We start from the raw sequence: 22,753 nt of genomic DNA on the forward strand, positions 1-22,753 counted from the left end.
CTCCACACAAGAAAAAAATGTCTGGTGTCAAAATAAAATCACCCGATTCAACAACAAACATACAAATTTTGGAAACTCACCACTCCAAACAGCCTTTTACGCGAAAGAGGCAGCTACTTTGCTGGTACTCGATAGTTTTTCAGTAAATATTTAATCCCCGCACTTGCTTCCTCCTTCTGGGTTGAAGCTTCATAAGAATGCTGTTTGTGTACAGTAAGCTGCGCAGTAGAGCCATTTTTCTCACTCGATTTAAGCCGCATTTTTTAACAATTTATTTAATTTTCAATCAATCAATCAACTCGGATTTGTAGAGCGCGGTTTATCACCCGGGAGGGTATCACAGCGCTTTTTAAATTTCAAATATTATAATTTATAAAAGGTCGGCGGTGCTGCAACTAGAAGGAGCGCTTCTATCTCCTGATTTAGAAATGCATCTATTGTTATTGAGCTCCCACTAACCGCTTCACGATACTTGAGCGCCATCGTGTGGGGTTTCAGGGGACTCAGCTTGACATAAATATGAGGCGATAAAGCAAGAAAAAAAGCATTGGCAATTCTTTTGGCTTTTTACCAGAGTTTGTTTTGTCATTATTTTTGTACTTTGTTTCTGACATAATTATTGTGGCGCTAAAAAAAGCACCCATTGCCATAGTAGTTCCCGGCACTTATGTGAGCCACTTTGTACGGCTGTGCTACTTGTGAAAGGGCAGAATGCCATTGGCCACAGTGAAGTTAGCCAATCACTCAAATTATATGGTCTTGGCTAACGCCAGACCTAAAAACAAAAATAACATTTGCCAAATGGGTCTTTTTGTTCTTATATTTATGTATGACTAGATTACAATACATTACATGTCATGCCTAAAATGCAACGTTAAAGCTCTGTTATTGCTGATGTCAGGAACCAGGAACCTATTATAAATCAAAATCCCAACAGCGTTTTACATACATCTAGTGTATTCATATTAAAGCTGTTTCTTCGTGCAGTTTGAAACTATTAATTATGAGTTTCAGTACGAGAAGGGTGGAAAATAGCTATGCTTCTGGGACATCGACATGTGATCTCGTAAACCTGCATTTCCCTAAAAAGAACTTGTCTTTTGTTTAAGTCTGACTTCAGAACATACCTGATTGCATGACCGGTTTAACCAATTCTTTAAAATACATAGAGTGGACTTTGGCTCCACCTTGAGGAATATTTCTCTTTCCCCTCATGCTAGAGACTGTTTGGTGTATAATGTTTTCTTTTTTGATGTGCTTAAACTGGAATATATAAGTGACTATTTTACAGCTGAAAAGCACATCCAATCATCGCTCTGTTTCTTACATTTAATTCTTTATCTCTTTTATGCAGTTTATACAGAAAGTGATCCTTTTTCGCTACATTTTCCCACACATATAAATGCAGGGAAAAGAGGAGGCGGCAGAGCAATGCAGGCACACTGATTTATTTGTCTTGGAAGAGACAACACGTTTTCATAGATATGGAAAACATACTAATACATCACTGTGTACTGGGTAGCAAGGACGTTTTAAGGGTTTAGAGGTGATTAAGGGAATTGGGTGGTAAGGGTGTTTTAGGGTTATGGGGTGGGTAAGGTTATTGGGTGGTAAAGTTGTTTTAGAGGTGGAAAGGGGTATTGGGTAGTAAGGGTATTTTTAGGGTTTAGGGATGGGTAGGGGTATTGGGTGGTAGGGGTGTTTTTATTGTAAAGAATTGTGTGGTAAATACTTGCGCGGTAAAGGCAATGCATGGCAAAGGCATTGAGTGGCAAAGGGGTGCCGCAGCGCTAGGTGTAGCATGACTCTTGCCAAAACGAAGTGCTCTTTGTCGCTGGGAACTATTTTTTGCACTTAGTGGAATCCTTGCCACATCGCCACAGCCTGTGAGAGGCACGCTACCCACACGCAGGACTTCATCCCCCAGGATCCTCCCTCAAGCCCACACCTGCAGCGGGGCTCGAGCACCTCCCCCCTGCGGGCGCCATAAAACACCTTGCCGCACCCGCTTCGCGGGTGCCGCAGCGCTAGGTGTAGCCTGACTCTTGCCAAAACAAAGTGCTCTTTGTCGCTGGGAACTGTTTTTTGCACTTAGAGGAATCCTTGCCACATCGCCACAGCCTGTGGAACCAAGCGCGAGTGAGAGGCGCGCTACCCACACGCAGGACTTCATCTCCCAGGATCCTCCCTCAAGCCCACACCTGCAGCGGGGCTCGAGCACCGCCCCCCTGCTGGCACCATAAAACACCTTGCCGCACCCGCTTCGCGGGTGCCGCAGCGCTAGGTGTAGCCTGACTCTTGCCAAAACGAAGTGCTCTTTGTCGCTGGGAACTGTTTTTTGCACTTAGAGGAATCCTTGCCACATCGCCACAGCCTGTGGGACCAAGCGCGAGTGAGAGGCGCGCTACCCACACGCAGGACTTCATCTCTCAGGATCCTCCCTCAAGCCCACACCTGCAGCGTGGCTCGAGCACCGCCCCCCTGCGGGCGCCATATATTGGGCACTTAACTCCGCAGCGCGGGAGCGTCCCAGGAGAAGCCCGGGACAAGGGCGGGACCGTTAGTGGCCGGAAGAGGCCGGGTCGGGCCACCCCCTTTGGGTCTCTGCTCTTTGCTTCTCCGACCCCTACTTGGTGTCTCGGGTTTGAACCTGTAACACGTGTACTGGTTACTAACTATTACCACCACATATTGACAACATCATAGATCTGTATATATTGTAATTTCTTGCAACTTCAAAACACAGGATACTATTAACCATCCCGTACAAACAACAGTAAAGAATGGGGAAGAATAACCGTGCGATACCTGTCTCTGCCTTAAAGCAAAAGTCATTGCTAAACCATCCACTACCTAGCCTGACAGCTATTGACCGCATGCTTCAGAAAACCATAGGGGTGGTGGCTAACGCTATTGAACACACCGAACGCCGCCTCTCCCTCCCAGCCGGAGCTCTTTCCCCTATCCCCAGTACCAATACATCAACGTTTACTATTAATTCCCAGGATTCGCTAATGGCACCTTCTTTTCCAGCTCTCCCTGGGGTTAGTCATCTTCCAGCAACTCAAGACATCGCCCCTAGCAGGGGCAACGTACTTTCTGAGTCCCTGCCAATCCCAACAAGGTTATCTATGACCCCTACCTCTTTTTTAAATGAGTCCATTCCCGATCCCCTACGTCATCTAGAGTCTCCCACAGCCCATGAGTCCCCTGATTCACCACTAAGTCCAATCCTGATCTCTGCCTCACCTCAGAGTGTAAACAGCGATAGCTCGAGGGTAATTTCAAGAGGGAAGAAGGCCAAGCACAAGTCAAAACACGCTAACACACAAGGACCAGTGGTCAAAAAAGATAAGGGGCTTGCAGGGGGCAGTAAACATAAGGAACCAGCTGCTAAAAACAATGCAACAAAGGGGAAAACTAATAAGAACACTGTCCCTACAACTGTAACTGCATCCACCTCTAATAACGATCTTGGCCCTCATGTTATAAACAAGGAAAAGCCAGCCACTCTTCCACCATTCGACCCTTTCATTTTACGTAATGAGGGTCTTTTCGACAAAATTGAATCTCTTATGAAATCTTTCATGGCTCCCCTCTTTGAAAGGCTAAGGCGATTGGGAGATAAAAAAGACAACCTGGAGCAAATAATGAAAAGCAGCTTGTCTATCCCAGAGCAACCCATGGCTGGGGAAAATATAAAGCATACCGAACAACAACAGCCCCCCTTAACCCAAAAAACAGGTACTAGACGTACCTCCCAGCCATCAAGAGATCCCCGGTCTACACCCGTTAAAATAACAAAATCCACGGGAACAAAGGGTAGGCCCTTACAGAGGGCTCCAATCAGGCCGGAAGCTAACGGCCAGGTCACAGGGGAGGGTAGCCCGGGAAAGCCCACAGAGCATACGGGCCAGGTGGAAAATAGCCCCTGCGCACCTAAAGTCCATTCCTCGCCTGGCAAACCAAAGAGGATATTTACACGTATTGATTTACCACTCCAATCACTGCCATATACGGTAGTGTTAGTTGGTGTCCCGGAGCTCCCCCTAGGAAAAGTTGAATCTTATTCCGAATTAAGAAACAAACTGGCTCAGTGGCTGAATAAGAACAGGCCACTCCCTCCTGATTCTTCAGGGAAAATACTTTTCGCAAGAAGGATAACATGGCTGGGGCACAGGAGAAAAGACCTGGGGACTGCATCGTCATCAATTTAGGGGACAGGCGGGTGGTACAGCATATATGCAATTGGCCTTATCAGCTTGGTGAGTCTAAGATACTTACAAGAGATCTGAGTTTTTTCTACCCTTAACTCCCCCCTCTTCAAACAACTATGAGTCGAAGGGAGTTTGTAAATTGGGAATTGGAAGAGGGAACGGGCATCAGATACAATATCCCAACTTTCAATTATTTTGATAAACTCTCCGAACTAGAAAGGGTGGACTGACTTCACTGCAAGGGTTCCCCTCCAGTTATGATGAACCCCGCACTCACTTCCCCCAGAAATCTGGTTAAATTAGATCATGGTGCCGTAACAAATGAAGAACTCTCCATAACTACCAGTAAGGCCTGCTGCCAAGAAGAAAAATTAGGAACGGCCCCATAGCTTATCCCGAATAAAGTCGACCAATCAGTTGAAATAGTATTCTGGAACGTAGCGGGCCTGCGTGCAAAGGTCATGAACGACATCTGGTTAGATTTTGTTCGCAACTTTGGCATTCTATGCCTGCAGGAAACATGGGCGCCATCTGAGATACATATTGAAGGATACAGAACGTTCTTCTCTCCAGTACGACCCTCTTCTTCTGGCAGAGGAAAGGGTGGACTGACCATTTTTGTATCTAACATCCTCCATTTCCTAAGCATAGTCCCCTTTAAACTGGAGGAAAATTTCCAAATACTCACCTTGCACCAGAGTAACACAAACGCCCTTGTAATTGTGAACTTCTATAATAACCTTTCGCCAGATGACCTAATAAAAACCATAAAGGAAATAAACACCTGTCTTCATGACTTAACAAATAAAGCACAAAAGGAGCTGGCAATAATTTGGGGCGGGGACTTCAACCAGACCCTCTCCAGGCAGAGCACTAATACAGTCTGTGGTATTGTTGATGAAAATGGTGACCAGGTAGCCCATTTTCTCCACACCACAGTCGGGCACTGCTTGAACGACACCTTTTGTGGCTTAGGCCTCGCCCTGGCTAATGATTTGCTGGAACCGTCTATTCCTGTCACACCTACCTTTAATGGTAGAGGCAGGCCAAGCGCAATTGATTTTATTTTTATCTCACTGTTAGCGGAAAAGGATCTACTTAACTATAAAACCCATGATACTACCATTAGCGACCATTACCCAATTAGTATCACCCTAAAACTTATTAAGAACCGTGTGAGTTTTAACATCAAGACGGCCCTAACCCAAAACAAACTCACTTTAGATAGATTGAATGGTTATTCGCTAAGGTGGGAAAAGGTGGACCCCCTAGCTATTACCTCAAAACTGGTCTCAAATCTAAGACCAATGCTCGACAAGTGTCTTGACCCAGCCACCACTAGTGAGGGAATCATGGCTAATTTTTTGATATTGACAACAGCAATTAGGGATATCTTATTTGTTAAGATAAAAACTGGCAAAACCAGAAAAAGGGCTGGTTTGATAACTCTTGCACCAAAGCCTACCAGAGCTTAAAACTAGCATTAAATAAAAAGGACAGAATTCCTAAGGAAATCGCAGCACTCAGGAAAACCTATAAACAAGCTCTAAAACTTAGAAAGAACACTTTGAAAAAAGATCTGTGGACCCAATTACATAGATCATGTTCCCTGAGGGACAGTGCCGCTTTCTGGAAGGTCGTGAAGTCCCCCTTTTTAACAACCGCAACGACCAATCCCAGTATTGATGTTGCAATCGAGGAACAGTCGTGGGTTGAATATTTTGAGCGGATATTCAGCCTTCCCCCTCCTGCAACTCAATCGACCCTATCTGGGCTAAATTCAAAATCTTTTCCGTTGCCTATCCATATAACAAACGAGGAGGTGGAGCTAGCCCTAACGGCCAGTAAAAGCGGAAAAGCACCAGGCCCCGACGGGGTTCCAATAGATTTCTTTAAATCTAATATGGAACTCTGGTCGCCAATTCTAACTAGGGTCCTCCAGGCATCATGTGCCGTGGGTCTTATTGACTCGTGGTCTCATTGAATCCTTGTGCCCATATTTAAAAAGGTCAATCACCATCTTGCTACCGCCCCATTTCTCTGTTAGACTCCCTGGGGAAAGCGGGCGGCCGTGTTATTCTAGAGCTCCTCCAGCAGTGGGCCTCAGATAATAAAGTTCTGTCTGACCTTCAATTTGGATTTCGAGAGGGCCTGGGTACAACAGAGCAAGCCCTTAATTCATCCCTATTGATAGGTAAATATGTAAATGCGAAAGGGGGGGCCCTCTATATGGCATATGTTGACCTGTCAGCAGCATTTGACTGCGTCAACCATAACAAGCTGTGGACCATCTTAGCCGAGATGGGAATAGAGACGCCCCTCCTAATATTTTTGCGCAAATTATACTCAGGTGCCACAGCAAGAGTTAGATACAGCGTAGGGGGGAGCTAACAAAGCCGTTCAGAGTAGATCGTGGGGTAAGGCAGGGTTCTGTCCTGGCCCCGTTTCTATTTAACCTTTATACCAACGGCTTGGAAAAAGCCATGGTAATGGGGAGCCAGGACCTCCCCACTATAAACAAGCGCCCAATTCTGATCTTGCTCTACGCGCACGATGCTGTAATTTTAGCCCGTACCCCCATGGAGCTACAGCGTGCCCTAGCAAAATACCACGCTTTCATGGCTAACTTGGACCTTCATGTTAACATCAAAAAGACGTTTGTCATGTCCGCAGGGACGAGGATAAAGAATATTAAGCCCATGTATATTGAAAATCAAAAATTAGAGAGTACTACCACGTACCCTTACCTAGGTATCGTATTTGACCATAAATCCTCCTAGAAGTTTGCAATCGAGTCCATGAAAATCAATTTTAAGAGAACAACAGCAGCCCTGGTTAATTTTGCAATTAAATTAGGCAGGCGACCCACGCTAGAACTTCTTGAAATCTACAGGGCAAAATGCATTTCAAGTGCAATATACGGGGCGGGCGTGTGGGGTTTTGCCAAGGTCGAGGAGGTGCAAACGGTAGAAAATAGTTTCTTGAGATTTCTCCTGGCTTTCCCGCAGGGCACGTCGACCTATGCCTGTCAGCTGGAAGTGGGTTTGTCCTACATAACAGACCTGATAAGGATCGAACCCCTCCTTCTGTGGCATCGTATATGGTCGTCCAGTGAAACCACTCTCTGCCGGGGATTCATAGAGGACTGTATCTCCCTCGATAAGGCACACAAGATCGCCTGGATTGCCTATATTAGGAAATTCTTTACTGATCTGGGTATGTCTCAGTATTACTTTTCTCCCACTCTAATTGCGGCAATCCCAAGGAAGCAACTTAAAAAGGCCTGTCTGGCTCACCTAGAATCCTTACGACTGTCTAGTGAGGTCTCTAAAGTTACTGTGCAACACTCACTACAAATTAAAATATCAATGACGGTCCAGCCATATTTAACTTTTAATCTTTCGGGTTATGAAAGACTATTGCTAACCAGGCTTAGATTAAACATTTTTCACCATCTGGTCACTTTCCCTAAAACGAACACCTGGGAAAAATCCCTCCACCCCTGCCCTTGCGATGACACCTCTCCCCAATCAACGATCCATACAATAATGTTTTGTAAATTTTACCAGGATCCAAGGAAACACTGGCTTATTCCCATCTTAAAAGCCATGGGTTACGTAGGTGTCGCCCTGCATTTCTCGCCCTCCAATTTTTAGATGCTGAACCTTTTGCCAAATCTATAGCAAATTTCTTGAAACTGGCGATAAAGCACAGGCAGAACTTGTAGTAAAAAATGGGCTGCACCTCTCCCGCCTACACTGCTGGTTTAACTGTTAATGCCCCTAACTCGCTGCATATTTGCACCAATCTTGATATATTGAATTTTTATACACTCTCTTTTAATCTGTCGGTTGTTTAAGCTTATTGTATTGATTATATGTATAGCTATACTGCATTTTTCACCCTACCTGTCGTAGCTCTCATGTGAGGAGTTAAAACTTATCATCTTGGCCATGGTGGTGTCCCGCCTGGACTATGGGAACCCCCTGTATGCCAGTATTCCTGCATACAGTTTGCGTCGCCTACAACAGATACAAAACCAGGCGGCCCGCCTGGCCTTCAATCTTCCAAAATTTCACCACTCTACCCCACTTCTGAAATCTCTACACTGGCTCCCCGTGCGAGCCAGAATCCAATTCAAGCTCGCATCCATTACTTTCCTAGCCCGACTTGGCCTGGCACCAGCGTTCATCTCCTCGAGATCGTCCCATATGTTCCCATCAGGGATCTTCGCTCGTCTTCCCAGTCCCTCCTCACCATCCCACGCTTCCGGAGAAAGAAGTGGGGAGGCTCTAAATTTGCCACCCTTGCCCCTACCCTCTGGAACTCCCTTCCCCTTGTACTTCGTACCATTCCCCTCTACCCACAATTCCGTAAACATCTCAAGACCCACCTATTCACGAAGTCCTTCGAATAAACGCTCCCTCTGCCCTCCCTGCCTTTAAACCTCAGATCCCGTTAGCTATAGCGCCAAGAAACCGCTGGTATACGTGCGCTCTAAAAGTATTTTTAAATTCAAATTCAAATTAAAACTGCTTTTTTAATGGAGGAACGGAAGATTGAGAAAACCAAAAGCTGCTAAGTTAATTTAACTTTGTCATTATTATGATATTTTATGATTTTGGTTAGATCTGTTTTAATTGTAACCTTTTTTATCTACTTGTAAATATACTGTGCTTTTATGAATGTTTCTATTTACAACCGATTAAAATTCGATTTGATTTGATCTGATTTGAGTGGTAAAGGAATGCATGGTAAAGGCATGCTTGGTAATGAAACACAACCGCTCACCACATGCAAACTGAATTTGTGCATATCTGTGTTTGCATGCATTACAACTTTAAAGCCAGGACAATTCGATTTACCAGTGCATTTTATACTTAACACCTGGTGAGTGTCTGAATTGTCCATTGTACCACAGTACCCAGTGCTAAATAAATAACAACACGTTTAGGTTTTAAACATGCCCGTTTCCTTGCCACACCAATTCTAAACCACCCCTACAAAGAATGGAACTGACTGGGCTAATTAAATTGGGTTACTGCTCAATAATATACCAATAAGTTGGTAATTTCAGCTCAAACAGCATCAGAGAAAAACGGAAACATGTGACTGCCCACTGTCAACATTAAGAGCTATTCGCACGTCACTCCATCTCTTGTCTGCGGAATGATGTGCTCTTACAAGGCCTTAACTCCTTCGGTGCTCATGACGAGCCCAGCTTGTCATGAGTTACAGTGGAGCTGTGCTCGTCATAACGATTCGTGCCGCACGTAAAGGGCATATTGCATCACAACTGTCTGCGGCTGGGAACAACCCAAAAATATTATATCAAATCCCGCAGACATTCACCAAACCTGCAGCCTGTGAAACTGCAGAAGCGGCGTCGCAGAAATTATGTGATGACATTTCCCAATTTTTCTTGAAAAAAATAGATGGCATCTACGATAAAATTATCAGTGCCAACCAATCTTATGGGGAAGCTATGACCCCCTTAAGGAGTATGGAAGAACAACCCCAGTCCACCCATTCCCTTACATTTCCTCCGATCTCCGTTGAGGAAGTGATGTCATTAATCACCCAGATTATGAGTGGGTGCCCAACGGACATCATCCCCGCACGTATCATGCCAATGCTTGCTGCCGATCTGGGTCCTGGGATCCAGAAAGTAGTACACCTCTCTCTTAGTACAGGAGAGGTTCCTTTAACGTGGAAAAGGGCACTGGTTAGGCCTTTAAGGAAAAATGCTGCAACCCCCTGGACAGAATTGTCAAACCTTAGGCCCATCTCCCTGCTTCCCTTCTTAAGCAAACTCGTTGAGAAGTTTGTTAATCGACATCTGTCAAATTATATTGAACTAGCAGGTGGATTGGACTACTCCCAGTCTGGTTTCAGGCCTAGGCACAGCACAGAGACCGCCCTGATTTCAGTCGCGGACGATCTACATATGTTCCAGGATAGAGGTCTCTCTGTGATCCTGGTGCTACTAGATCTGTCCGTGGCATTTGACACTGTGTCACATAACATCCTGACTACCCGGCTTACCAACATCGGCCTTGGACATAAGGCACTAGCCTGGTTGAGGAGTTTCCTGTCTAACCGTACCCAATGTGTGACTATGGGAGGATATCGGTCAGAGGAGGTGGAGGTCTCCAAAGGGGTGCCACAGGGCTCGTGTCTGAGCCCGACCCTTTTTAACATCTATGTGGCACCCCTGGCTAACATCATGAGATCATATGGCTTCATCCCGGTATCATATGGAATGATACCCAACTCCTCTTTCCTTTTAAATCTCTCACCACTGAGGTCAGGAACTCCTTTTCCTAGGGTATGAAAATGGTGGCACACTGGATGTCGTCCAACTATTTGCAATGCAATGTTGGAAAGACGGAAGTCATGTTGTTCGGTGAGGCCAAACTCCTGTGGGCTCCGGACTGGTGGCCTTTAGATCTGGGCCCAGTCCCTGAGCCCAAACAGGTAGTACAAAACCTGGGAGTACGATTGGACCAGGAACTCTCACTGAAACAACATGGCAATCAGGTGGTGGGTTCCTGCTTTCACATCATTGGCTTGCTACGGATAGTGTTCCCTTTGCTTCCGGACTCCACCAGAAGGACTTTAGTACAGGCACTAGTCCTAAGTCGACTAGATTACTGTAACGGCTTACTATTGTCTGTAAATGATGGAGTGATGGCCAGACTCCAGGTGGTTCAAAATATCGCTGCCCGCCTGGTACTGAATGCCCCCCCACGAACTCCATCCAAACCCCTGCTGGTGAAACTACACTGGCTATCAGTCAAACAGAGAGCCAAATTTAAAATATGCTGTATAATTCACAAAAGCATAAATGGACTAGGGCTTGTATATCTGGCAAATAAATTCATCCCCTATGTCCCTACTCGCTCTCTCAGGTCAAGTGAGCAGAGCCTGCTAGGTGTACCCAGGGCTAAGAAAGCCAGACATGGTACCAGAGCTCTATCTGTGGCAGGACCCTCCTTATGGAATAGCCTCCCTCAATCTCTCAGACAATGCAGAGAGCACCTCCCCTTCAGAAGACAGCTTAAAACTTTCCTATTTTAAAAATAATAATTATCTGATTGCCACTCAGTGGCCTATCCCCTCTTTTATGCTGTAGCAGCCAAAGGCGCGGAGATACTCCTTCGGGAGTCGAGTCCAGCGTGGTACAAACTCGCAAATAAATAAATAAATAACGGCTGTCCGCTGTCCATGCACGATTGATTCCCCGCCTGTGCAGAAGAATTAATCAGTTGGCGGGGTTGTGACGAGCCCAGCTCGTCATGAGCACAGCTCCACTGTGACTCGTCACGAGCACCGCAGCGCCGCGCTCACCCCTCCATGCCCCCCCGCACCGTGGGGGAATTACCCCCGCAGTGAAGGGGCTAAATGCCAATGTGAGTGGGTCTTTCAGTGTTCTGAAACACACAGAGAGCTGCTGGCCTGTGCAGGTTGAGTGTACAGGAAATGGACTGTCAACAGTGGATTGCTCCTCAAACATTCCCAAGCAGCACTGGAAGAAAGTGAGAAAATATACCAGGCTGCGCCTCGCCAGTGGCCTATTGCAACCAGGCTTGTCAGAAGTTAGCGCGTGGCCTGGGACAAAAACTGGAAGCTTGTTGCCTTTTGGGCAGGTGTGCAAGCAGCACATGTTTCTAAGAGTTATAAACACATGCACTTGCGGGAAAGAGAAAACGTGGCGTCTGGACCCATCTAGTGGTCTGGCAACAAAAGCTGGTTTATCCTTAATTGAATGTGGTTTGTCATTAATTGAATATGGCTGAATACATGCAAATCTATTTTTTAAATTTTTACCGAGGTTAGCGGGCCCTGGAAAGCCAGGCCGTGGGCCATAAGGCCCCCAGGGCCTGCCCCCATTATGTGCGATGGCCCTGAATGTATGTTCTCAGGTAGGTATTGAACCAGTAGTGAGTCTCACATCGGTAATACATTGGAACCTGAAATAGAGAAGCAGGTTGGGTGTAAACGACGCCAAAGGAGGCATGTAGGCTGCCAACCCTGACGCGCTCTGCACACTGATGCATTTGGAAGTAAACTGACAAGTTACTGCTAATTAGGATGGTTGTGGGAAGAAAATCGCAAATTATAGAGTCATAGATCAAATTTTATATACAAAATTAAGACAAAATTTGTGAACCCACAAAGAAATGCATGACAGCACCATACATCCATATACATTTTTACTTTGCCTTCATTTACCGTTGAGTTTTTGAAAATCCCTGTCAGAGCTGGGCTTGGATGAAAACTTCAAGTAAACCCCGAATCAACTGAGTTTTAGGGTGATTCAGATGTTTTCTGACGTTTTTTTTGGTGACTCGAGGTGTTTAACCCAGAATATTTGTATGTTCATTCCTTAAAGCCAGGATAAACTGCCAGGCACCTCTACATGGCCGTATTTATGGCATAATTTAGAAAAGATTGGCGTTGGGCAGTGCTGCAAGTCTTTTGCTCCGCTGACCTACACCAATTTGAAAGTGCAGGAATGCCAAAACTGTGCATTCCTGTCCTTTCAGCCGGCACACAATTTGGTGCCAAGCGCCAATGCAGACACCGTAGCACCACGGTGCACGGGTGTCTGCGCTGTTTGCAGGTATGGTGTCTACTCACGGGTTCACACTCTGCGACTCTGGGCAATAGCTTGCTTAATCTCCACAACGGCCCCTCGCCGCGGGATGCCTGGCTTTCACCTTGTTGATACCCTGCCTGGGGTTATCTCACAGGGGAATACCAGGACGGGTTCCCTAAGCAAGCGCCGGGAAACCCACTGCGGGTAGCTGTGCGCTATATAAGCTCAAATACATTTACATTTACAGGAAGGGGCACTTTCCTGCACAAAAACAATCCATGGAGGCGTTTTCCTGCGTTTTCCTGGAACTATGTGTGCTTCAGAATGCAGCACGCATGGAAAGAGGAAAATATGAGGCAAAATGAAAACATTACTCCTCGTTATGCCTGCTCTGGGGAGGCGTATGGTTTTGTCGCTGGCTCAGGTTTATGGCATTTGTAAATCTGGTGCAGCGTCAAAATCCATGGGTGTTGCGTGGTAGCACCCACCGCGAGCCCCCTGGAACACTTCCTTGATGCAACCTTACTCCATATCTATGAGGCCACGCAAAGCGATGCAGGGTGGCGTCACCGTATAGGGATGATTGAGAGGCCTGCACCACCACAGCGTGAGAAAAAGTGACGCTCCCGCGGAGCAGACCTTTTGTAAATAAGCCCCTTTGCTTGTGAACAGCAAGCCACCGCTGACTAACCAACAGCCGGCTCAAATCTACTCTAGCTAAGTTCCAAGCTAGAATGTTTATTATTTTTAATGCACAATTTGGCCTGCTCCTGACTAGTGCTACAAGGGCCGTCCTCAGTTAATATGATGCTTAATGCTACATTTATGGCGCAGCACAATAACAGTCAAGTATTCAAATACCTGATGCAGAACATACAAGTGGGATTAACTTTAAAGCAAACTACATATCACCTATATTATTCCTGTACCTTTAAGAAGCATTTCAACCCACTGTACTGTGCCTAAATCTGTACCTTTGCATTCACAGTAACCTAAAAGTTGATTCATGGTCTTACCTCTGAGATCTGCAGTCTGTTACACTCCGAAAATTCACTTGAAAGCGGATGGTAATTATACCAGAGAGTCCTAGCGCCAAGAAACTGCCTGGTAGTCGTGCGCTTAATAAATACTTTTAAATTCAATTCAAATTCTATACATCTGTTTATCTTTTGCTTTTGGTATATCTGACTGGTGACTGACTTCACTGCTGTGCAATTGTCCTCTAGTTGCAAATATTAGTCAGACATCCATTTGCAAAACTAATTCAGCTTTGATAACCTAATCTGAAGACTTAAGTATTTCTTCTACTATAACTTCTAAGTCATTAACCAGCCAGCCCATTTTTGCAGTGCTTATTAAGTGCAAAGGCAAATTTACCATTTGTTTTTTAATCTTTATTTTTACTGAGTTGTGCCTTTACATTACCCGTCATTGTTATCTAGAGTGTGGATTGAACCGTCTATGTTTTTATAATCCCTCAATCAAAATGTAAACCTACCCTTGCAGAAAGTCAATTTATGACTTACCTCCCACTTGGTTTCTTCAATCTTTGGCAGAAACTCTGACTGCTCTTTTTTGAACACCACACATTTCTTCTCAAGTTCTTCTCGCTGCTGAAGAAGTTGGCCCACATCCTCTTGCAGCTTTTTCTTTTCCTGTTGTAGCTTAAAAATCTGCAGCTGCAACGCCTGTTGCGCTCGCTGCGCTTTCTTGGATACCTGTTGCAGTTTGTTTGCATAATTTTGTCGGAGGTCCTCCATTTCCCGCTCCCAGATCTTTTGCTTCTCTTCAAACACTTGGAAAATGGCCGCCTCGCTCTTGTCAAGGTTTCTCTTCATCTGAATGACCTCTTGCTCCTTCTCCCAGAGTCTGTCTTCCAGGTCTTGGATGATGTCATCACTCGATGGCGAATGAAAGGGCATGGTTTCATTGAGATGGTTCAGCCGGGTGAAGGATGAAGCACTTTTGCTAGATGCTCGCCCACTATCTGAGGTAGATATACCATTGTATCCCACAATGTTCTTCTCTCCGTACGCCGTCCCAATGCGATTTATATGGCTGGTTGATGCGCTCAAAGGGGCAACATGTTGGCTGTAGCCTGACCCATAGGTGGGCAGGCTGGTTAACGAGTTACGGCCAGAATCGGAAAGACCACCCACTTGGCTTGTAGTCCTGTTGTGGTTGGCCTTCTCAAGCCCACCTTTCACCGCGGATGGGCTATTGCTGTTGGCGTGGTTCGCGCCCTTCCTAGTTTCAGACGAGCTATTGTTCTGTGGTGGGCAAAGATTCTGCATCGAATGGAAGTTTTTAGGAACTACAGGTTTAAATGCCGAAGGCCGAACTACGGGCTCGATGCTCTGCAAAAGAAAAACAAAGAGTCATGTATAATGACAAAGCGCAGATGAATTCACAACAGGGTGTCTTGGTGCAGAATGTGAAAGGTTCACCGGAAGCAACATTCAAACTGCAAGCCCTATGGGGACATACTGTTTCACGCCTTCATCGCACAGCAGGTAAAAGCAAAAGTAAAGATTTGCAAAGGTCCTTTTAACTTTCAAATGGCCCCAGAGTCCGCTTCCACGGATGCCCAGGTCAGACCATGGTGCTATTCTATTTTTTAATACATATTCTTTCAGACCAGAACAGTCTATTATATGTTGCTTTTGAGAGCTGCATCCATAAACAAGCATTGACAAAATTAGAGAAACAGAGAGAGAGAAAAAGATAAAAAGGGAGAAATAGAGTGAAATAGAGAAGAAGAAGACAAGAAAGAAAAAGACAGAACGAAAGAGAAACTAAAGAAAGAGCGAAATAAAAGAAAGAGAAAGACAGGAAAGAAAGAGGAAGGAAAGAAAGAGGAAGGAAAGAAAGAGGAAGGAAAGAAAGAAAAAATAAAAAAAGAAAAGAAAGAAAAAGATATGAAAAAGGAAGACCAGAAAGAAAAAGACAAGAAAGAGAAAGAAAGGGCAAGAATGAAAGAGAAAGGATGAAAGATAAAGAGAGAAACAAAGAGTGAAAGAAATAGAGAAAGAAACAAAGAGAGAAAGAAAGAAAGAATGAATGAAAGAAAGAAATAAGAAAAAACAAAGAGAGAGAAACAAACAAGCAAAAAACGAAGGCAAGAAAGAAAGGAAGGAAGGAAGGTGAAGATCAGAAACAAATAGGAAGACAAGAAAGAACGATAAAGGAAAGAAAGAAAGGTAACATTGGCAGGAGACAGGAACTGAGAACGCTGGAATGTGCCCTGTGCTCTAATCTGGTAGAATGTGTCCTGCTATCACACCAGGCTCCACAAACAAAGTCAACACTACAGTGATAACAAAGAAAAGAAAAACCACTGGCACTGAAGTAAAATACGTATGTGTGGATGAACACCTTGTGGAAGCGCTAAATGCAGTCACTCAAAGCTAGGGTAACCAGTGGCTGAAGTAGGCTGTCCCACTGGCCCATGCTGTATGTTTGCAGTGGGCAGAAGCAAAATGTGAATGACACAAGAACAGACCGATGAAGGAAGAGATGTGGCTGAAATCCCCTAATTTTAAGCATATTTACATATATTTTTTAATAAAAATGAAAAGGTATTGGCTAACGCCAGACCTAAAAAGTTACAATTGAAACTTAACAGTGCCTGAACTAACAAAAATAATTAAATATTCATGAGAAGAAAATTTCTATTTCGCTCTTCCCTTCTATCTTAAACCGTGCTGTAGCGGGATTGATGAGAAGGTCCCCAGGGTCTTTACTGTTAATTTCTTGTTTGTAGTGTGAGACATTTTTCCTGCATGCATTGAACACGACTGCATCATATTGAAAGTAAAATTCTAAAGAACAGTGAGTGACCCAATCTTTTAAAATTGAAAGTATTAGTAACTTTAAAATCTGTTTAAAACACGAAGCTGGAACTACTGTGAAGCTTGAAGCCCTCCTGTTGAAGTGATACGATCACAAACTTCTAAAAGCAAAGATCTGCTTAGTAAACAAAACTGGCTGTGAGCTCTTTACACAGAGAGCACATGAAGCATGGAAAAGGTAAACACCATGCCCAAGAACACCACACACTGCCACATTCCTTCAGCGGTTTACCTGTTCCAACTTCCCGGAGACTGGTAATATCTTGGGTGGGTTGCTACCATCTCTGTACTGGGGTGGGGCAGGCATGTTTTTCTCATTGTTTGCAGTCACATTTCCACTCAAGTCTGCCTTAGATTTTTCTGTTTTGTGCGAGTCCCCATTTATGTACATGGAGTTGGAGTTCTTCTCGGATTTGTAGCATTTCTCTTCGCCAGAGTACCGATTTGAGTTCTCCCGAGAGGCGTACCCGTTTCGCGACGCCTCGGATTGTCTCAGGCTGTTCTGAGTCCTGGTCCCCACACTTTTCATCGCAAACTCTTGTTCGTTGGCGACTCCACTGCCGACACTTCCCATGGTGTTCTGGGAGGTGGAGTCCGATGAACGGCTGGAGAACGAGTGGAAGGACTCCTGGCTCTGGTATCGCGAGTCGCTAAGAACGAACCGGTTGTCTAGTTTGGCCATGGCAATGCAAGGTTAGCGATGAGGCATGGGTCACTGGTACTGAAAAGAGAATAAAAGAAGGTTAGACACTGTCTCCGAGATATTTGGGCACAGAACTGAAAGATACTAGCAACTAAGGTGGCACAATATGAGAGTGAAATAATAAAATTTATGACACAAGAATTGATTTTCAAGAGTAAAGACAACTTATAATTTAAAAAAAAAATCCATGACTTGTGGGAATATTTTCTAAACACTGGTGGAGCGCAGTGTCACGCCAAAATAGGTTACGCCACACTCCGTCAGTTTCAAAATGCGGGGATGCGCCATATTTACAAGAATGCGGCGCACCCCTGCGTTTCCCCTAGCGCTGGCACTAAAGAAGCTGCCTTGCGCCATGAGGCAAGGGTGCCTGCTCTATAGGGGTCATTGTTTATGTGCAGGAAGGTGTCGCCTTACAGGCAATTAGCTGTTTCTATGTGTGCTGTAAAGTGCTGCCCACATGGAAAAAACTAAATACGAAGAGAAATTAAACATTTCTCTTTGTATCCCCTGCTTAAGACCAGGTATTCCTGGCGATATTTTGCCTTGTAAATACAGGCCAGCATCAAAAAGCAATGGGTGTTGCAGCGGAATGCCCAAAGCAACACCCATTGCACCCTCTTTTCACACTAAGTGCTGCGTGAATAGAAGCATTATTTATAAGGTGGTTGTAAGCCAAGTAAGTGGCTTACCAACGACTTGTAAATAGGGCGAAGGACGTAAAGCCACCCGTATGTCAGAAAAAGTGACATTCTAGTGGCGTTAACTCCTTGTAAATATGCCCCTACATTTTTTTACAAAACATTTTGAGGGAATTATAATCTTTCAGCTCGACCCACTATAACTTTTAAAATATTTTATTACAAAAATAGATTGAGCTTTGGGTTATCAGTAAAGTATGTTAGCTAAATTACCCCCAAACAAACGTAACTTGGATATTGCTGCCTATCCTGGTCGTCCTAGTTAAAGAGGTCCTGGAGCTTTGACCTCAATTGGCAAAAGGTGAGGGTCTTTAGGGGTAGGGGGGGTCATATATTGTATACAGTACATGGTTCCCTTCCATCAGAAAGAGAACAACTGGTACCATGACCGCGATTGAAAGAAAACGCTTTGATATTGTAAGCATTGTCCATCCTGGACTGGATTTTTAACAATGAACTGAGTGTACAATCTCCAGATATCAGCCAGGAACTGGGCTTCTCGGCGCTTGCGCTGGAAAGCACCTACTTTATTGGCGTATGGTAGCAGTGGAATATGAAGAAGGTTGTGTTATGACGTGTAATATCATCAATCATTGCACTACAGTGGCTTTTCATTGAGTTATTGAAGACTAATGAAGTATTAATTTATTGACACAACTCAGATCTAATTGTTTCTTGGTAAAAGGTCTGGCATGTTAATGAGCAGTGTGTAATCACACTACAGACAACTGTGTAGGAAGAAGCACAAAGCAGGGCCTTGAGGAGGCCGGGAACAACAAGGGTACTCGTAATATCCTACACTTCACAATGATCCTTTAGCACAATGCTGCATTTGTGAAATGCAGGGATTTGCATTTTCTGCCCTAGGCAAATTTCTTCTGTTATGGATACAAAAACCAATTTGTACTACCTAGGAAGTCTGCATTCCGTGAAACTATTGATCGAATTGAAACCACATGTTTGTACACATTGGAAGATGGGTGCACATTTCTGTCGAAAAGGGAAGTGCACATTTTTATAGCTTTTCTTTTTTGCCTAACAATTCCACTGAGATCACAGATGATGTTTCCACTGAAATTCTATAGAAATGCCCGTAAAATTCCGGTGGACTTCTCCGTGTAACTTTGTACACACTTCCTCTGTCTCACCATTGTGCATAGATTTATATTCATAACGTGCTGACAAAATATCCATGGAAACATATGAAGAACTCTATTTAGGTCCACAGTGGACATCAATTTCCCAGATTTAGGAAGGCTTGTTGTATAAATCTTCCCATAATTTCCAGTGCCATAGCTATGCATTCTTGTACAATAACTATACCTTCCCATATTTTATTCTTACCCTTTTCCTCATTAAAAATACCTTATGCACTAAACTCCCTTGCTCATTTCTGACATCTTTACCTGAATTGCAGGCCCTATACGCTTTTGGTGGCTCACTTATCTTGTGGAATCTTTACCTGACTAATTTATCTTGTGGAAGCTTCCCTGACTCACAGGTCCTGTGGAAGCTTTACCTGGCTCACTTGTCTTGTGGAAGCTTCCCTGACTCACAGGTCCTGTGGAAGCTTTACCTGGCTCACTTGTCTTGTGGAAGCTTCCCTGACTCACAGGTCCTGTGGAAGCTTTACCTGACTTGTTGGACAGGCCACATGAAGGGCCGCTCTCCCCCGGCTCAACCAGGCCCGAGCCCAGTCACGCAAGTACCACACACCACCATTGCACGCCCTCCGTCCCCTCAGGGACCCCTGCCCTCGAACATGTTAACCTCGTGGGTCCGATCCTCTGCCGGCCCACGCGCCCAGCCCGGGCCGCCATCTTGGACACTTCACCACGAGGCCGCCTGGCCCCCGATCGACCTCAACCCTGGGCCTAGCCCGGCCTCAGACATTCCGGCACCACCCTCCACCCAGGAGGTGAGCGGGCTACTTGGCAAGTCAATGGGAGAAAGAGGTGCCGATGGCTCTCCCCCGCCCAGTGCCGCTCGCCCATCGCCTCCCCGGGCGCTGGCTCCACCCCCCTGCTGGGTGTCTGGACTCCCTCATTCCGGACCTCCCGACCTCCAAGTGCGAGGGTCCGGACATCAAAGCACACCAGCCCTATAACTGGGGCAGCTCCAGAGCAGGAAGGCAGTTGTATCTTGGAGTCGAGAGACGTAAAGAGGAACTCATCCTGGACGGACTACTGGCGCTGCCGTAGCTCTGTCCTGTGCACCATCGTCCTGCCTGTTGGCGCTGCCACAGCCGTCGTAACCTTCATCTTTCATCGTCGTCGGGATCTGCTGGCGTGGCCGCGGACCGTTGTAACCGTCATCTTTCACCGGGACCTGCAGGCTCCGCCGCGGACCGTCGTCCTTCCTTCATCCATCTCGGGACCTGCTTGGCTCCTCCACGGCCCGATCATCTAGAACGCCGAGCTCGAGGATTGAGAGCTATTTTGTACTCATTGGTAACTAAGACTGTCCCGCTACCCTTTTCCTCAGCCCGAGATCAGAACCGAGGGGACCCCTGAGTCCAGACCTCCTTGTATCATACCATCGTAACCTAAGAATTGCATATAAAGTCTCGTTAACCTTCAACCTTGTGTGGTGTCCGTCTGTGGGGGGGAAGTTACTTGTCTGTACAGTCATTGGAGACGGCTCTCCCTGGAGACCTCTCCCCGTAATCTCGGCCGACCCTCCCGGTCCGTCTAACATTGGTGGCCAGCGGCGCGATCCGAATCACCGCATAACGTACAGAGAGTAGCTCACCCCACAACGAACCACAATGTCAACTAAAGAGAGCGGATCAACTGAGAAGTTCCAAATGGAAAAACTAGAGGAGTACAGCCATCGTGAACTAAAGCAGTTCTGCATCGAACTAGGTATCGCTACCACCGGACTAAGCACCAAGGACGATTTTAAGCATGCCCTAGAATCTTGGGCAGAGACCGGGGATGTCGAAGCCCCCGAGCAAAGCACCGCGAAAAATACCAACACGGCCCCGGAGGGGCAAAGAACCAGTCTCTCGCAAGACGAGATCCAAGAAAGAGAAAAAACCCGACTACACGAACTAGAAATGGCCCGACTCAAGATGGACGTAGAACTCAAGTTGGCCGAACAAAAAATAAACTTAGAGCACCTGCGTCTCCGAGAAGAAAGAGAGGAGAAACAGAGGCAAAGGGAGCTCGAGGAAAAGAAACTAGCGTACGAGCACGAACGGAACCTAGCCGAGATCAACCTGCGCAAGCAGAATAAAGAGTTAGGGGTGCCCGACAGACCACACACCCCAGGGACCACGGAGAAAAAAGTACACATCCCCAAGGATGTTGTCCGAGAATATTTTCGAGAAGACGACATCCAGCAATGGTTTAAGGCCTATGAAATCGCGATGACTGCGCACCGGATCGATAGAAACGATTGGGGAGCCGGCCTATGGGGCAAATTCCTCAATGAGGGTCGCGATACCCTGTTACAGCTCCCAGACCACCAGATGACCTCCTACGACCATATGAAAGCGGCCCTCCTCACCCGCTATGGCCTCACGCCCGAGATGTACCGTCAGAGGTTCCGAGACTGCACACGCATCCCGGGTACAACTTGGGTGGACTATGTAACGTACTTTAGCCGAGCCTTCGAAGGCTGGATCAGAGGGAACAACGTCACGACCTACGAGCAGCTGTTCAATCTGATGGTATGGGAGCATCTGTCCAACAATTGCTTCATTGAACTACGCCAACACCTCCTCGACAGCAAGTTAACCGATCCCCGGCAGCTCGCAGCCGAAGCTGACCGGTGGGAGATCACCAGAGTGGGCCGGAATGGGTCCTACGAGCAGAACCGGAACAACAATGGTCACCACCGACCCAGAGGAGGAGGAGGGGGCCAAGGACGAGGAAGAGACAACACTCCGGCCGCCCCCGCTACCAGCACCACCCCCCCGGCCAACCGGGGCAGCACCCCGGCGCGACCGGGGTACAGAGCCAATGTTACATGTCACCGATGCCAACGAGTCGGCCACTATGCAAACGACCCAAGCTGCCCGCAGTATCAGAGTCCAAAACCCCGCCATGTGGCCGCCGCGGCACTAGGGGAAGAACAGATCTCCGAGGAACAAGAAACAGACGAGCAAGAGTATCAAGAGTGGGAGCCAGCCGCCATGACTCTCGCGTGCTTAGGGGGAAGAGACATGGTCCCGCGGGTCCCCCTACCCGCTAACACCCAGAAGTACAGCCAATGGGTGAGCATCAATGGACAACGGGCCGAAGCCCTTCGGGACACCGGGGCCAGTGTGACAGCCGTCCGCTGTCATCTGGTGACCCCAGAACAATATCTACCGAACATTCTCTGCCCTGTGCGATCAGCCGACAACTCGGAAAGTCTGTGTCGGATGGCCTGCGTCCCCTTTGAGTGGGGAGGGGTCTCCGGCATGTTGAAAGTGACGGTCCGAGACGACGCCCCCGTGGACTGCCTCCTCGGAAATGACCTGGAAAGCTCCCCGTGGGCAGCCGTGGAGCGAAAAGAACACTTGGGGATGTTGGGCGTCCCGGACTGGGCGTGCGTCACCACCCGGTCCATGGCCGCCCGTGCCAACCATCACCCGGAAGAACCAGAATGGCCGGCGCCACCGCCTCCGGTCGCCCCAGCCGAGACCCCCGACCATGACATCCCCCTCGAACTTGCTCAACCTTCCGACCTCG

At 46.5% G+C, this 22,753-nt stretch overlaps 1 protein-coding gene across 2 annotated transcripts in view; it reads right to left on the minus strand.

Moving 5' to 3' along the window:
• LZTS3 (leucine zipper tumor suppressor family member 3) overlaps positions 1 to 22,753 on the minus strand; it is a 177,755-nt gene that overhangs the window by 17,000 nt on the left and 138,002 nt on the right. For both annotated transcript variants that reach the window (XR_015309795.1, XM_086964292.1), the window contains exons 3-4: positions 16,903 to 17,391; positions 14,346 to 15,176 (exon numbers count right to left, since the gene is read on the minus strand). Coding sequence is in view for 1 of the 2 variants with exons in the window: in XM_086964292.1 (XP_086820418.1) it covers positions 14,346 to 15,176; positions 16,903 to 17,352 (1,281 nt within the window). In the remaining variant the exon portion in view is untranslated. The remainder of the gene's footprint in view (positions 1 to 14,345; positions 15,177 to 16,902; positions 17,392 to 22,753) is intronic.

This window comes from Lissotriton vulgaris, chromosome 3_2, assembly GCF_964263255.1.
Source record: "Lissotriton vulgaris chromosome 3_2, aLisVul1.2, whole genome shotgun sequence".
Classification (NCBI taxonomy): domain Eukaryota; kingdom Metazoa; phylum Chordata; class Amphibia; order Caudata; family Salamandridae; genus Lissotriton; species Lissotriton vulgaris.